A 15,426-nucleotide genomic window follows, 5' to 3' on the forward strand; every position below is an offset into this window, starting at 1 on the left:
CTAGCATTTAGTGAACTGTCACGTTCATGGGGTTTTATGTTTATCATGCTTAGTCACATCTTAGTTTAAGTCCATGGCTGTGTTCGAAACCGCCCACTACTCCCACTACTCCTACTAACTTTAACTTTTTTAAGTTCCCGGATGCATACTAGATTCTCCTAAATGTTGGGTATGCATCATGAGGTTACTACTCATACTCAAACTACCCAAGATGCAACGTAACGTGACGTCGCCGATCGTCATTTCCTGTCAAAACGGCAGTTTAAAGCTAGCTACAACGAGGGTAGGTTCACTTCCTGTTTTCAAAACAAAAGCACCAAATGTATGGTAATGGCTTTCCCTATGATAAAAGGCAACGGGTATTTTATTTTGTGAAAATAACCGGAAGTGCGTTGCTCACTGCGGCTAGCTTTAGTAGCGCCGAATTCGTGGGAACAAAATTGTAAACAGTCGGTATTTTGTCAGGTTTTCAACACGTTGGGGATCTAAACGACTACTTTCTCTCCTGAAAATGTTTCAAATGTTGCTAAAGTTTACAGAGTTTAGAGCTTAAGAGAAATCAGCTTCAGGCCGGCTGATTTCGGCTCGGGCAGGAGCCAAATGCATTGTGGGTAAACGCTCTGCATACTGTCTGATCGATGAGTATGCAGTATGTAGTATGCAGTATGTAGTATGTAGTATGCAGTATGTAGTATGCAGTATGCAGTATGTAGTATGTAGTATGTAGTATGTAGTATGCAGTATGTAGTATGGAAGTATGTAGTATGTAGTATGCAGTATGTAGTATGTAGTATGCAGTATGTAGTATGCAGTATGCAGTATGTAGTATGCAGTATGTAGTATGGAAGTATGTAGTATGTAGTATGCAGTATGTAGTATGCAGTATGCAGTATGTAGTATGCAGTATGTAGTATGTAGTATGTAGTATGCAGTATGTAGTATGGAAGTATGTAGTAGGCGGTTTCGAACACAGCCAGTGTTTAGTTAAGTTTGCCTTTTTTCTCATTTCCCATGCCAGGTCATTAGTTTCACTCACGTCACCTGTTTGTCATTGTCCCCAGCTGCACTCATTTGGTAATCACTCAGTTCACTATTTAGTTTCCATGCTCCCCTTTTAGTTTGTCAATTAGTTCCCTGCATTCACCTTTAATGCCATGTTAAGTACCGTTCTTGTTTATTCTTATTCTTATTCTTATTCTTATTCTTATTCCTATGTTTTGGTTACAGTTTAGTTTTTGGTGTCCGGCTCAGCCGCGCTTTTTGTTAAAACTTTGTTTGTCTCTCAGAGTACCAACCCACCCTTTCTGACATGAACACATTTTTCCAGTCTCTATTTTGTATGTTATTGACAAGATAAAGTAAAAATACTTAAACTGCCTCCGCCACTAAGTTTAACTGTAATGCTAAAAGAAATCCTACAAATATAAATATATATCTGATGTAAATCAGAAAAAAACTGTTTCCCAGAGGAAAAGAAACTTGTTTCCTTTGCTTTTTGCTCCGTGCAGACATTAAAGGGTTAACTGTTGATAATCAGCCACGTTCTGATATGTGATCTGAAATGAATAAATGAATTGCACACGTGTCCCGTTACTTTTGAACTCGTGCAGTTCAGTCGCTGTGTATCTGATGGTTGTATTTTCAGATGTAAAGAACAACAGGGGTCCAAATCAGAGAAGTTCTGCATTAAAGACGAGCACAGGGAGCAAATTATGGATCAATCTGATGAATTATTATGGATCTGATGGATTATTATGATCTGATGGATTATTATGGATCTGATGGATTATTATGATCTGATGGGTCGGTTAGCTCTATACTGATCGGACCAGCGGGGGTGGAAGCAGGAAACCCACCAGGGAACCTCTGATCCAGAATCTCCTGCAGCAGCTTTAAAACCTTCCTCCTGTTGTGTTTCTCAGGTGACTCACATCAAAGCTCCGAAGACGGCCGAGGACGAGTTCATCGAGATCCAGAGTGCGACGGGAACAGCTGTGCAGCGGTGGGCCGTGCGCTCGCTCACGCTCTGTAAGCTGGTAGGTAGAGACCGAAAGAAGCTGGTGCAGGTTTCCCAGGGCCGCCCACATCCACACCAACACATGGAGGTTAGGTTGGGTTAACCCTCTGAAAGGCTTTGTTTTTTATTCATCAGAACCATTTGTCACTGCCAGAAACAGAAAATATATCAGATTTTTATTTTTTCTGTCGGTACTTTAGCAAATCATGTGTGAGGCAAGGTGCCCAAAAAGAGTAAAGTCAGCAGCAACATCTGGAAACATCTGGAAACATCTGGAAACATCTGCAAACATCTGCAAACATCTGGTAACATCTGGTAACATCTGGAAACATCTGGTAACATCTGGAAACATCTGGAAACATCTGAAAACATCAGCAACGATGCTGCCCATCAATCTGGGAAGGGTTATAAGCCCCAGGGACGGTGCTGGGCCTACAGCTGTACGGGGCCCAGGCCCCCCAGAACCCCACCAACACCAACAGCCTTCCTGTATACAGAAAATGAGCCTGTACTGGATGTATAAGAACATTTATTCACATGTGCAGGAACCTCAGCAGGTTTAACAGAGCTACAGGCTATCCAAGCAAATAAAAAACACTTTTGAGTTCAGCCATTTAGCTTTTCAATTCCCCCTTCTGTTGCTCATCAAACATAATGAAGTCAGCCTTTAATAAGAGGAAATATTACTAAAAAACACAGTATGCAACAAAATAATGAACAATATTTCAGTCCAGGTACTGAACATGTTTTAATCTTACTGCAGCACAGTCAATAAATACTTCTACAAGAGGGAACATTGCAAAATAAAAAGTTAGAATCTTAAATTAAGAGTTCCTGATATGGTCTGATAAGTTATTCCCCTGATTGAGTAGCCTTTAAACTGGCCTACCCACATTTTACCCATTTATAATGCCTAAGGTAGTTTAGTTAATAGGCTATAAAAGGCAGAATAGGATATTGTCTCGCGTTTTTCATCTGCCATGGAACCAGACGCTGTTTATTTGGTGTGAGACATTACAGAGGCCTACAGGTGATCAGAATGCGAAAAAGCAGTAAAATGGCCATATTCTGCATTTTCCCAAATCAGAAAAAGGTTTCACAAATCCCAGACAAGGTTTTAATGAATCTACAGCCTCTTTAGAATAATTATATCCAGATTTGAGCAGTCTAACTAATGTAGTTTCCATACAGGACCCAGTTCAGGGTGATCAGAATACCAAAAATGCAGTGAAATGGCCCTGTTCTGCATTTTCACAAATCAGAAAAAGGTTTCACAAATCCCAAACAAGGTTTTAATGAATCTACAGCCTCTTTAGAATAATTATATCCAGATTTGAGCAGTCTCAGTGATGTAGTTTCCATACAGGACCTACTTTAGGGTGATCAGAATCCAAAAAATGCAGTGAAATGGCCCTTTATGCCCACCCCTTTCATTCGCGAATCGGATGCCAACTTCAGCGTTGTGTCTGAAGGATGTATGTGGGGATTTTTACAGGGGAACAACGCATGTTTCCAGGGGCACGTGCCTGATAAGGCCACGAGTCCATGTTCCACAGAGAGAAATAAAACATTCAGCCGTCGACCTTCATGCAAACAGAGATCAGCTGCTGCTTTTCTCTGAACTGAGTCATGAAGATGTAGCACATTTGCTTTATTTGTTTGTCCCCGTTACAGACCGTCTTCTAACTTCCTGTCTTCATCTTTAAAAGTTCAGCTGATGTCTGAGAGCAGGAAGCAGCACCCCCTGCTGTTCGGACAGAGGAACGCACCCTCCTTATTAAATCAGGTTCAAACTGAGATAAATCTGATGTAACGATGTTTGTCGCAGGTGCTGAAGAACGTGGCGTCCCTGCTGTCTGCAGAACTGAGGTTCTCTACTCTCTTCATGGCCATCATCTGGTTCTGTTTGGCTTTCAGGTTAGTTTGCTCCATTTATGTGTCAAAATCTGGTTTTAAAAGTGAACTTTCTGTTGGAAAGTGGCTTAAACTGTCAAAAGCAAACAAAGAAGCCTGCGTTGGGTCCAGAGCAGCGAGGCTTCATTCTCCTCATGTCTGACGGTTACATGTTTTAACTGATTGAGTCTCACCAGCCATCAGAATGCTCTGATTCATTTTCTGCCAACCATATCAGGAGCAAACCAACCTGACGTGTGTTCTGCTGCCACCATTCGGTCAGATTCTCAGCTCCTCACAGAGAAGTCAATTTGCAACAGAACATCGTCAGCTCGCTGTTGGTGTTGTTTGACCTCTGACATGAAATTCAATTCAATTTAAATTCATTTAAATTATTTTATTTGTTTCTCTTTATATTCTCTTATATTAATTTTTAATGCTTCTTACACTCCCTGCTGCAATGCTTTTATTTTATGTGAAGCACTTTGAATTGTTTGTACATGAAATGTGCTACAAATAAATTTGATTTGATTTGACATGTTGCTGTCTCCTGCTGCCACAGCTACTACGGCCTGTCTGTGTGGTTCCCCGACATGATCAAACACCTCCAGTATGAGGAGTACGAGTCCAAGGTGAAGGTGAGGTCAACCACAACCGAGCTTATTATTAACACCATGTGATGCAACTGAAATGGAACAAATGTGATCATCAGTGCAGCCGTTTGCTTTTAAATGGAGAATTAACTCACAACAACCACAGACAATTACAATCTCATTCATTGTAATGCGATCAATTGCAATTAATTAATTTCCACATTAGTTGAATTCATTGGCCTCCCAATGGCAGCTGGTTCCACAGAGAGGGGCCTGATAACTGAAGGCTCTGCCTCCCAAACTGGCAGCTGGTTCCACAGAGAGGGGCCTGATAACTGAAGGCTCTGCCTCCCAAACAGGCAGCTGGTTCCACAGAGAGGGGCCTGATAACTGAAGGCTCTGCCTCCCAAACAGGCAGCTGGTTCCACAGAGAGGGGCCTGATAACTGAAGGCTCTGCCTCCCAAACTGGCAGCTGGTTCCACAGAGAGGGCCTGATAACTGAAGGCTCTGCCCCCCAAACTGGCAGCTGGTTCCACAGAGAGGGGCCTGATAACTGAAGGCTCTGCCTCCCAAACTGGCAGCTGGTTCTAAAGAGAGGGGCCTGATAACTGAAGGCTCTGCCTCCCAAACTGGCAGCTGGTTCCACAGAGAGGGGCCTGATAACTGAAGGCTCTGCCTCCCACACTGGCAGCTGGTTCCACAGAGAGGGGCCTGATAACTGAAGGCTCTGCCTCCCAAACTGGCAGCTGGTTCCACAGAGAGGGGCCTGATAACTGAAGGCTCTGCCTCCCAAACAGGCAGCTGGTTCCACAGAGAGGGGCCTGATAACTGAAGGCTCTGCCTCCCAAACTGGCAGCTGGTTCCACAGAGAGGGGCCTGATAACTGAAGGCTCTGCCTCCCAAACTGGCAGCTGGTTCTAAAGAGAGGGGCCTGATAACTGAAGGCTCTGCCTCCCAAACTGGCAGCTGGTTCCACAGAGAGGGGCCTGATAACTGAAGGCTCTGCCTCCCAAACTGGCAGCTGGTTCCACAGAGAGGGGCCTGATAACTGAAGGCTCTGCCTCCCAAACTGGCAGCTGGTTCCACAGAGAGGGGCCTGATAACTGAAGGCTCTGCCTCCCAAACTGGCAGCTGGTCCCACAGAGAGGGGCCTGATAACTGAAGGCCTCGCTGAAATAATGTTCTCTGAAGGCTGCCTTAGACAGACTCAGTTTAACTTCTTGTGTTTGTTCAGATGTTCCACAGAGAACGAGTGGAGAACTTCCATTTCAACTTTTCCCTGGAGAACCAGATCCACACAGAAGGAGAATACATCCGAGACAAGTAAGTGTCGTCAGAGCGTTGAGGAAGGAGCGTTCCTGTGGTGTGAAACCACTTTTCATTCATATTTAAAGCCAAAAAGATGAACTGCGTGTCAAAGGTCAAACTTCTCAGAAGCCCAGTGAGCTCATCTCCAGCCATCTCATCCTCAGTTGTGTTGCTATCTGAAACTGGAATGCTGTTCTGTTGTTGGTTTTCTCTCTGGGGCTTTAGCATTAGCATTAGCATTAGCGGCTAACAGCCTGAATCCCGCCTTCATTACCTGGTCCTCCTTCCTCCGCCGCTGGGGCAACATTGGACCCATCATCACTGCCCTTTTTATTTGGTGATAAATAAATCTAAAGTTTTCTGCTTTCTTTTCATATTTTACATTAATTAGCAAACAACAAATTCCGCTAATAACATCAGCGTTGACCTCCAGGCTCCGTCCTGTGGGAAGGAGGGGGGGGGGTACCACATTTTAAAAGGGGATACAAGTGTTGGGGAAGATGATACTTAGATAAATTGATTGTGTTGTTCAGAATTTCATTTGAAGTTCATTTATATGTATTAAAAAATAGAATAATCAATACAAATTGACAAAGAGTAATTCAATAAATGTATTTTAAAAAGAAAGAAAAAAAGACAAACGAACATTTACATTTTCCCCTGGAGCCAAGGAGTGGCAGCTGCCGTACCCAGTTGACGCCCATGGTCTGAACCAGCATCCTGCTGCTTTCCTGGAGCAGGTCGGACCTGCCAACAGTCCCATTAACAGAAGGTTCATAATCACACCGGTTATTTTACAAGCTTCAACACGTTGAAAAGCTGCCTCATCCACCACTGCTACGTTTTAAACACCCTACTCATATCTGCACCAGCCTGTCTTCTGGAAATCAAACCCTTTGTTTGCATTCTTCTGGAAATGGGTCTTTGATATTCCACATCCCTGAGTCCATCACTCAGTGGGGTCACATGGCCCTGAAAGGATCGGATTATTGGCTAAATTACAATCAGAATGAGCTGAGCAAGGGTAATTCTCCTTGGATATGTGGCGGTGAATGAATGGGATCAGAGGCACAAAGCGTGTCATACCCCGGTATGATAGGTGGCGCTGTACCCATTCCAGCTGTTGCTAATAGAGCCACTTCCTGTTGACCTCTTCACCACCAACAACAACAACAAACTCAGGCATTGGAGAAAGATGGAGAACGCAGAGCCAGATGAAGCTACGTCCCTCTACATTTGGTCTGTGATGAGCTGCTTGTTGCACAAACTCGATGCCCAACGGAGCATTCTCCATCGCGTTGTTTGTTTCTTTCTGACGGCGACAACAACAGGAATATCGTCTCCTTTGACTTCCGGGTCATGACCCCGGGAAAACATCTGGAGCATGCGCAGAACGCAAAGTCTGATTCACCACGAGCTTCAGCGTCTACGAGCAGGTTTAGAGTGACTTTCAACCCAGTTATCTCGGGGTCTGAATCCCATCCGATCCAGTTCTTAGTCAGATTAAGGTGTCTACATGCACTTAATAACTCAGTCTGATTGTGATTTAGCCAATAATCCGATCCCTTCAGTGCCATGTGACCCCACTGACTCTGATAAGGACGGATCATCTGTGAAATTAGACATTCAACACTGCACGATGTTTGATTCAGGACCTGCGCCGCTGTTCGTTGAACGGGTCGTTTTAGTCTAAAACGCATCAGCTGCTCCTTTAAAAACTATTTAAATTCCTGCAGTTGCATAAAAAAACCGAACCTCTGTGTGTAATAACGGTGTCTGATGCTCTTCATCCTCACATACTTGATAATCCTGCAGATGTTTTCTGATTTTGTACTCGTCTGTGCAGTGAAAACCTAGGGCTGGGGTTCAGGTTGGAAACCACTGATTCACACAGAGCACTGATGTGAAGGTAGAAATGATTAAAGCCATACGTATATATCACTTTCAACACAAGTGTGAGCTGTTGCGGTCACATTAACACACACAGCAGTGGTGGGTTAGCTTGAAACAATAAATAAATAAATTAGGGCTGGGCGCGTTAACTCATTAATTATTTAATGCCGATAAATATTTTATCGCGCATTAACGCAGGTTTTATTATTTGTATTTTTTGGGGGGGCTTTTGTGCCTTTAATGGATAGGACAGTTCAGAGAGACAGGAAGCAGGGGTGATGAGAGAGGGGGAACAACACGCAGCACAGGGCCGTCCTCGAATCAGCTGCAGCGAGGACTGTAGCCTCTGTACATGGGGCGCCTGCTCAGCCCACTACGCCACGGACCCCCCCTGTTTTACTATTTATTTTATTGTTGTAAAAGTCTATTGCTCACAGGCTTTTATTTTGTAAAAGTCTATTGCTCACAGGCTTTTATTTTGTAAAAGTCTGTTGCTCACAGGCTTTTATTTTGTAAAAGTCTGTTGCTCACGGGCTTTTATTTTGTAAAAGTCTGTTGCTCACGGGCTTTTATTTTGTAAAAGTCTGTTGCTCACAGGCTTTTATTTTGTAAAAGTCTGCTGCTCACAGGCTTTTATTTTGTAAAAGTCTGCTGCTCACAGGCTTTTATTTTGTAAAAGTCTGCTGCTCACAGGCTTTTATTTTGTAAAAGTCTGCTGCTGTCTGCTGTGGAACAGGAAAAGAAAGTAATCGGCGGATCCACCAAACATGGAGAAGGGTACGGAACTTTTACTCGGCCATTTTCATGTTAAAGTTCTTCCAGACGGCGGAGTCGACAGAACCAAAGTCATCTGTAAACACTGCCAAGTTGAATTGTCTTCTCAGCGTAGTAGTTCCAGTCTAAAATATCACTTAAAGGCAAAACACACAACTGATAGCAGCAAGTCATTCAAGGAAACAGACAGTGGAGCGAGGCTTCTACATAAAAACTACAGAAAGATGCTGATGTTAAAAGTGTGTTTGCACAACAAATGTTATGGCACTTTCATTTATATGGCAGCACATTTAAAATAAAGCTAAATGCTAAAGGCTATACGCTACTTTTGGATTCATTTTTGGATTCTGCGTACAAATGCGATTAATCGTGATTAATCAGGGAAATCATGTGATTAATTAGATTAAACATGTTAATCGTTGCCCAGCCCTAAAATAAACAGATGACAGCACAGTTGGTTTCACCTCGGATTCAGATGCAACCCCAGGATGGTCATTTCTCAGCCTCTGAGCCAAATGAACGAGAGAAAACGAGTTTCAAAGCGTTTGTTTTGGTGGTGTTCTGCTGCTGATATAAACTGGGTCTCAGTCTGAGCTCAGAACACCTGTGATTACCAGTTTCTGTTGTTTCTGTTTACTTTGAAACATTCATACCTCATTACATGTTGTAATTTTAGGTTTCTATGAGTTAACGAAATGATGGCGTTCTCAGTGCAGATATACAGTCGGCTCCACGGCTGCATATCTTTACACTTCTATGCTTTTTGCACAATGGGACCGACAGAATGGGCTCCAGCTTTCACTTCAGCATGAACGCTTAGGGCTAAACGTACTGGTAGAGGTGATCGTTCCACCATTCTCAGCCCAACGCTTGTTGGGTTTACCACACCCGCCCAGTTCTGTCCATTCTGCAGCAGTAGAAGTGAATCCATGTTTTCTGGAGGACTTTCTCAACCTGCACTCTGCACTCGTGTTCTTGGGTCATCGGGCGCTGCTTAACCTCAGAGTACAGATTCAATCTATTTCACTTCTGATGTTACACTGGAAAAAATCAAAGTCTTACCAAGTATATTTGTCTCATTTCTAGTCCAAAATATCTCATTACACTTAAAGCTGCAGTCTGCAACTCTTTTTCAAGCATAATGCCTGGAACTGTCCGGGGATTCTGAAAGTAGTACATTAAATACCCCAATACAAAATAAAATGAGTTCTCTAGGTCCCCTATATGTCCCGCTAGGTCCCTCCAAAGCCAGCAGGTTTGTTTACAAAATTGCAGACCGGACCGGTAAAAGGTAACCAATCAGGTTTACGAGCTGGGCTCTGCTGCCTGTCAATCACCGATTGTGCACGCGCGATACAAGGTAGGCTCGTCCCCACGCTGATTTATCTGGACTATTGAACTTCATTACGGGCTAGTCTACTTACTGTGTCTTCCATGATCGCAAATGACAGGTGAGTTGATGAATGAGGAGTCGTGTACGCGCATCTGGCATGCACGTCTACGTGCACGAGTTCTCATGTGTTTTGAAGGGGCGGGACAGGAAGTTGAATAACTTTTTATTTTTCGGTTAAAAAATAAGCATTTCTTGCATTTTGCGACTACGGAGGTCACCGTTTTCAACTTCAAGCGTTCTGATAGATCATGTAAACTCTTAGAATGCCAAAAAGTAGGACTTTACGTATGACAACAACAAATCCTGCAGACTGCAGCTTTAATATCAGACACAACTGTCTAACAAGTACTATTTCAGCCAGATATACACTGGAAAAAATGCCCCTCCAAAAATACGTAAAAAAACAACAAATAAAAGAAGTTTTTCCTTGAAATAAGCAAAAAAATCTGCCAATGGAACTAGTGAAAATCGGCTTGTCAAGATTTCTTGAAATAAAATGTGATATTTGGGACTTTTGAGTTCAAAGTGATCTTGAAATTAGCTTAAAAACCTCTTCAAATGTAAAAAAAAAAAAAGCTTGTTTCATATGAAATCCGACTCAAAACAATTTGTTTTCAAGACTTTTTCACTTAACAAGATATTCCAGATGTATTGTATTAAAACAAGTCCCTATATCTGGCTGAAATAGTACTTGTTAGGCAGTTGTGTCTGATATTAAGTGTAATGAGATACTCAATGAGACAAATATACTTGGTAAGATTTAGATTTTTTCCAGTACACCACCTCTGAGTCGGCTGCTTTTAAGTTTCAGTCGTCTCTGCGTCCCTGAAGGTTTGAACATCTGGAGTTTAAACTCCCAAGAACACGAGCTGGGCACTGAGAAAGGCCCTCCGTCTGTCTGTCTCTGTGTCCATCCCATCCTCATAGGTTCATCAGCATAGAGATGAAGTCAGTCAAGTTTGAGGACTCTCTGTTTGAAGACTGTCGCTTTGAGGACATCAGGTCCACAGACACGGTGTTTGAGAACTGCACCATCCGCTCCACCGTCTTCTACAACACAGGTGGGTTCAGCCGGAGAAGCGATGGGGGGGCTTCCAGCTTCCAGGGCTCCGTCACATCAGAGTCATGTTGGATAAGATAAATCCTGATAAATCCTGATGCTTTACTCAAACTGTTTCTGCTTGCTGCCGTGTCAGTCACCAAAAAGCTGCTCAGCCTTCAGGAGGGGGCTACAGTCATCTGAGCTGTTTACATTAATCAAACATTTGTATATATGTATCTATATATATATATATAGATATATATATGAGATTTCCCAACTTTTCTGTTTATGAGGCTTGTACATCTATATCCACATCATATCTTTAATGGGTCACAAGTTATGTTGACTGTAGAATTAAACCTTTGTTCTGAATCTCTGTTTATTTTAAACTTCCATAATCATTTAAAGACATAACTTCAACATGTTCTTCTTCCAGACGAGATGAAATACACGGATGAAAACATCTTCTGAAGTGATGCTAATGAATAAAAAACAGAACTAAATAAATAAAAGATAAATTAACTTTTTGATGCTAATTTACTTTACACTGAAAAAAATCTAAAAAAAACAGGAAAATTCTGAAGTTCTCGACCACATCAGCAGCTTTTTAGCTCGTTTCTTTCAGTTAAAGTAAAAGTTAAAGCAACTCAAACTAAATGGGTGCGTCATGATATTCAGATACTGGCAAAAAGTATTGTGAGAAGAAATGTTGCATTGATAAAGGCCCATTTAACGTTGTTATTCTAACTGATAAAATCTGACGTTATCAACAGCAGATTGTTGTTTGTACAGTTTTTAAAGCTCCTTACCTCCTTTTTTTGTAACTCAGCCATCAAAAAAGGAAAGAAAACCCAAAACAAAGTTGAATTACACTGATAGCGAGGTCACTTACATAAACCTCATTGGTCATGGGCCCGTCACGCAGCCTTGGGGCACTCCCTCTGAATTAATTTATGAATTCATAAACATAAACATAAACATCCCCCAAATGGGGGAAATTCAAATTAGTCAAGTAGCTTAAATTTTTTTTAAATATTTACAATGATTGTGTTAACAACAACAATAATGATACCAATTCTAGGAAAAAAATACTACTACTAACTAATAATAATGATAAATGACTAAATAAACAAATAAATAAAGAAAAAAGTCAATCAATCAATCAGAGAAGAACATGGCAGCAGTCACTGTTATAAAGCCTTATGGCTGTGGGAACAAATAAACTCTGTAAATAACCCCCTAAAATATAAAGTAAACCAAGAATAAATTTGAACAAAATTCAAAGTAAAGAAAGATAAGGAATAAATAGCTCCAACACCTCCTTTTTTTGGAACCCAGCCATCAAAAAAGGAAAGAAAACATGAAACAGAGTTGAATTACTCTGATAGCGAGGTCACTTACATAAACCTTCATCAGTAATGGGCCCGTTACGCAGCCCTGGGGCACTCCCTCTGAATCTCTTACCTAAGAAATGTTGTATTGATAAAGGCCCATTTAACATTGTGATTCTAACTGATCAAATCTGATGTTATCGACAGCAGATTGTTGTTTCAACAGTTTTTAAAGCTCCTTACCTCCTTTTTTTGTAACTCAGCCATCAAAAAAGGAAACAAAACAAGAACAAAGTTGAATTACTCTGATAGAATAGAATAGAAAAATACTTTATTCATCCCCCAATGGGGGAAATTCAAATTAGTCAAGTAGCTCATTTTTTTTAAAATATTTACAATGATTGTATTAACAACAACAATATTAATACCAATTCTAGTAAAAAATACTACTACCAACTAATAATAATGATAGATGACTAAATAAACAAATAAATAAAAAAAAGTAAATTAATCAATCAGAGAAGAACATGTCAGCAGTCACTGTTATAAAGCCTTCTGGCTGTGGGAACAAATAATCTCTGTAAATAATCCCCCAAAATATAAAGTAACCCAAGAATAAATATGAACAAAATTCAAAGTAAAGAAAGATAAGGAATAAATAGCTCCTTACCTCCAATTTTTTGGAACTCAGCCATCAAAAAAGGAAAGAAAACACGAAACAAAGTTGAATTACTCTGATAGCGAGGTCATAAACCTCATCGGTAATGGGCCCGTTACGCAGCCCTGGGGCACTCCCTCTGAATCTCCTCCTGCTCTTCGCAGACCTCTGGGAGGAGAAGTTCATCGACTGCAGGATGGAGAACGCCACCTTTGAGCACACCAAACATGGCTGCCATCTGGACGCGCTGGAGGAGAACGACGTGCTCATCTACCTGGTCAGCTTCCTGGGCAGTCTGGCCGTGTTGCCAGGCAACATCATCTCGGCGCTCTTCATGGAGAAGATCGGCAGGGTCAAGATCATAGGTGAGGCCTGGGAGTGCTGCACCTAAACCTGTTTAGGATTAGTTAAAGGTTTAGTTAAAGATTTAGTTAAAGATTTAGTTAAAGGTTTAGTTACAGGTTTAGTTAAATATTTAGTTAAAGGTTTAGTTACAGGTTTAGTTAAAGGTTTAGTTACAGGTTTAGTTAAATATTTAGTTAAAGGTTTAGTTAAAGGTTTAGTAAAAGGTTTAGTTAAAGGTTTAGTTACAGGTTTAGTTACAGGTTTAGTTACAGGTTTAGTTAAATATTTAGTTAAAGGTTTAGTTAAATATTTAGTTAAAGGTTTAGTTAAAGGTTTAGTAAAAGGTTTAGTAAAAGGTTTAGTTACAGGTTTAGTAAAAGGTTTAATTACAGGTTTAGTTAAAGGTTTAGTTACAGGTTTAGTGAGAGCGGAAACAAGATTTAGTTAAAGGTTTAGTTACAGGTTTAGTTACAGGTTTAGTTAAAGATTTAGTTAAAGGTTTAGTTACAGGTTTAGTTACAGGTTTAGTTACAGGTTTAGTTAAAGATTTAGTTAAAGGTTTAGTTACAGGTTTAGTTACAGGTTTAGTTACAGGTTTAGTTAAAGATTTAGTTAAAGGTTTAGTTACAGGTTTAGTTACAGGTTTAGTTACAGGTTTAGTTAAAGATTTAGTTAAAGGTTTAGTTACAGGTTTAGTTACAGGTTTAGTTACAGGTTTAGTTAAAGATTTAGTTAAAGGTTTAGTTAAATATTTAGTTAAAGGTTTAGTTAAATATTTAGTTAAAGGTTTAGTTAAAGGTTTAGTTAAAGGTTTAGTAAAAGGTTTAGTTAAAGGTTTAGTAAAAGGTTTAGTTACAGGTTTAGTAAAAGGTTTAATTACAGGTTTAGTTAAAGGTTTAGTTACAGGTTTAGTTAAAGGTTTAGTTACAGGTTTAGTTACAGGTTTAGTTACAGGTTTAGTTACAGGTTTAGTTAAAGATTTAGTTAAAGGTTTAGTTACAGGTTTAGTTACAGGTTTAGTTACAGGTTTAGTTAAAGATTTAGTTAAAGGTTTAGTTACAGGTTTAGTTAAAGATTTAGTTAAAGGTTTAGTTACAGGTTTAGTTACAGGTTTAGTTAAAGATTTAGTTAAAGGTTTAGTTAAAGGTTTAGTTAAAGGTTAGTTAAAGGTTTAGTTACAGGTTTAGTTAAAGGTTTAGTTAAAGGTTTAGTTACAGGTTTAGTTAAAGGTTTAGTTACAGGTTTAGTTAAAGGTTTAGTTACAGGTTTAGTTGAAGGTTTAGTCACAGGTTTAAAGGTTTAGTTAAAGGTTTAGTTAAAGGTTTAGTTACAGGTTTAGTTACAGGTTCAGTTAAAGATTTAGTTAAAGGTTTAATTACAGGTTTAGTTACAGGTTTAGTTAAAGGTTTAGTTACAGGTTTAGTTACAGGTTTAGTTAAAGGTTTAGTTACAGACTCTCTGGTCTCCTCAGGCGGGTCCATGCTGATCTCTGCCGGCTGCACCGTCTTCCTGTTTCTGAGCTTCGGCCAATCAGCGATCATCGCTCTGCAGTGTCTGTTCTGTGGCGTCAGCGCGGCGGCGTGGAACGGCATCGAGGTGGTGACCGTGGAGCTGTACCCCGCCTCCAAGAGGTGAGAAACTAAGTGAACCCCGCCTCCAAGAGGTGAGAAACTAAGTGAACCCCGCCTCCAAGAGGTGAGAAACTAAGTGAACCCCGCCTCCAAGAGGTGAGAAACTAAGTGAACCCCGCCTCCAAGAGGTGAGAAACTAAGTGAACCCCTGATCCAGCAGCTGGTAGCAGCAATGTGTAAGAAACTAAGTGAACCCCTGATCCAGCAGCTGGTAGCAGCAGTGAGTGAGAAACTAAGTGTACCCCTGATCCAGCAGCTGGTAGCAGCAGTGAGTGAGAAACTAAGTGAACCCCTGATCCAGCAGCTGGTAGCAGCAGTGAGTGAGAAACTAAGTGAACCCCTGATCCAGCAGCTGGTAGCAGCAGTGAGTGAGAAACTAAGTGAACCCCTGATCCAGCAGCTGGTAGCAGCAGTGAGAAACTAAGTGAACCCCTGATCCAGCAGCTGGTAGCAGCAGTGAGTGAGAAACTAAGTGAACCCCTGATCCAGCAGCTGGTAGCAGCAGTGAGTGAGAAACAAAGTGAACCCCTGATCCAGCAGCTGGTAG

At 41.1% G+C, this 15,426-nt stretch overlaps 1 protein-coding gene across 1 annotated transcript in view; it reads left to right on the forward strand.

Annotated features, from left to right (window-relative positions):
- The window catches only part of LOC142384508 (synaptic vesicle glycoprotein 2B-like), a 60,915-nt gene that overhangs the window by 44,792 nt on the left and 697 nt on the right, over nt 1–15,426 (forward strand). The window contains exons 8-14 of the mRNA XM_075470785.1: nt 1,923–2,036; nt 3,846–3,934; nt 4,473–4,548; nt 5,739–5,827; nt 10,800–10,933; nt 13,068–13,268; nt 14,720–14,879. Coding sequence (XP_075326900.1) covers nt 1,923–2,036; nt 3,846–3,934; nt 4,473–4,548; nt 5,739–5,827; nt 10,800–10,933; nt 13,068–13,268; nt 14,720–14,879 — 863 coding nt within the window. The remainder of the gene's footprint in view (nt 1–1,922; nt 2,037–3,845; nt 3,935–4,472; nt 4,549–5,738; nt 5,828–10,799; nt 10,934–13,067; nt 13,269–14,719; nt 14,880–15,426) is intronic.

Source organism: Odontesthes bonariensis, chromosome 7, assembly GCF_027942865.1.
Source record: "Odontesthes bonariensis isolate fOdoBon6 chromosome 7, fOdoBon6.hap1, whole genome shotgun sequence".
NCBI lineage: Eukaryota > Metazoa > Chordata > Actinopteri > Atheriniformes > Atherinopsidae > Odontesthes > Odontesthes bonariensis.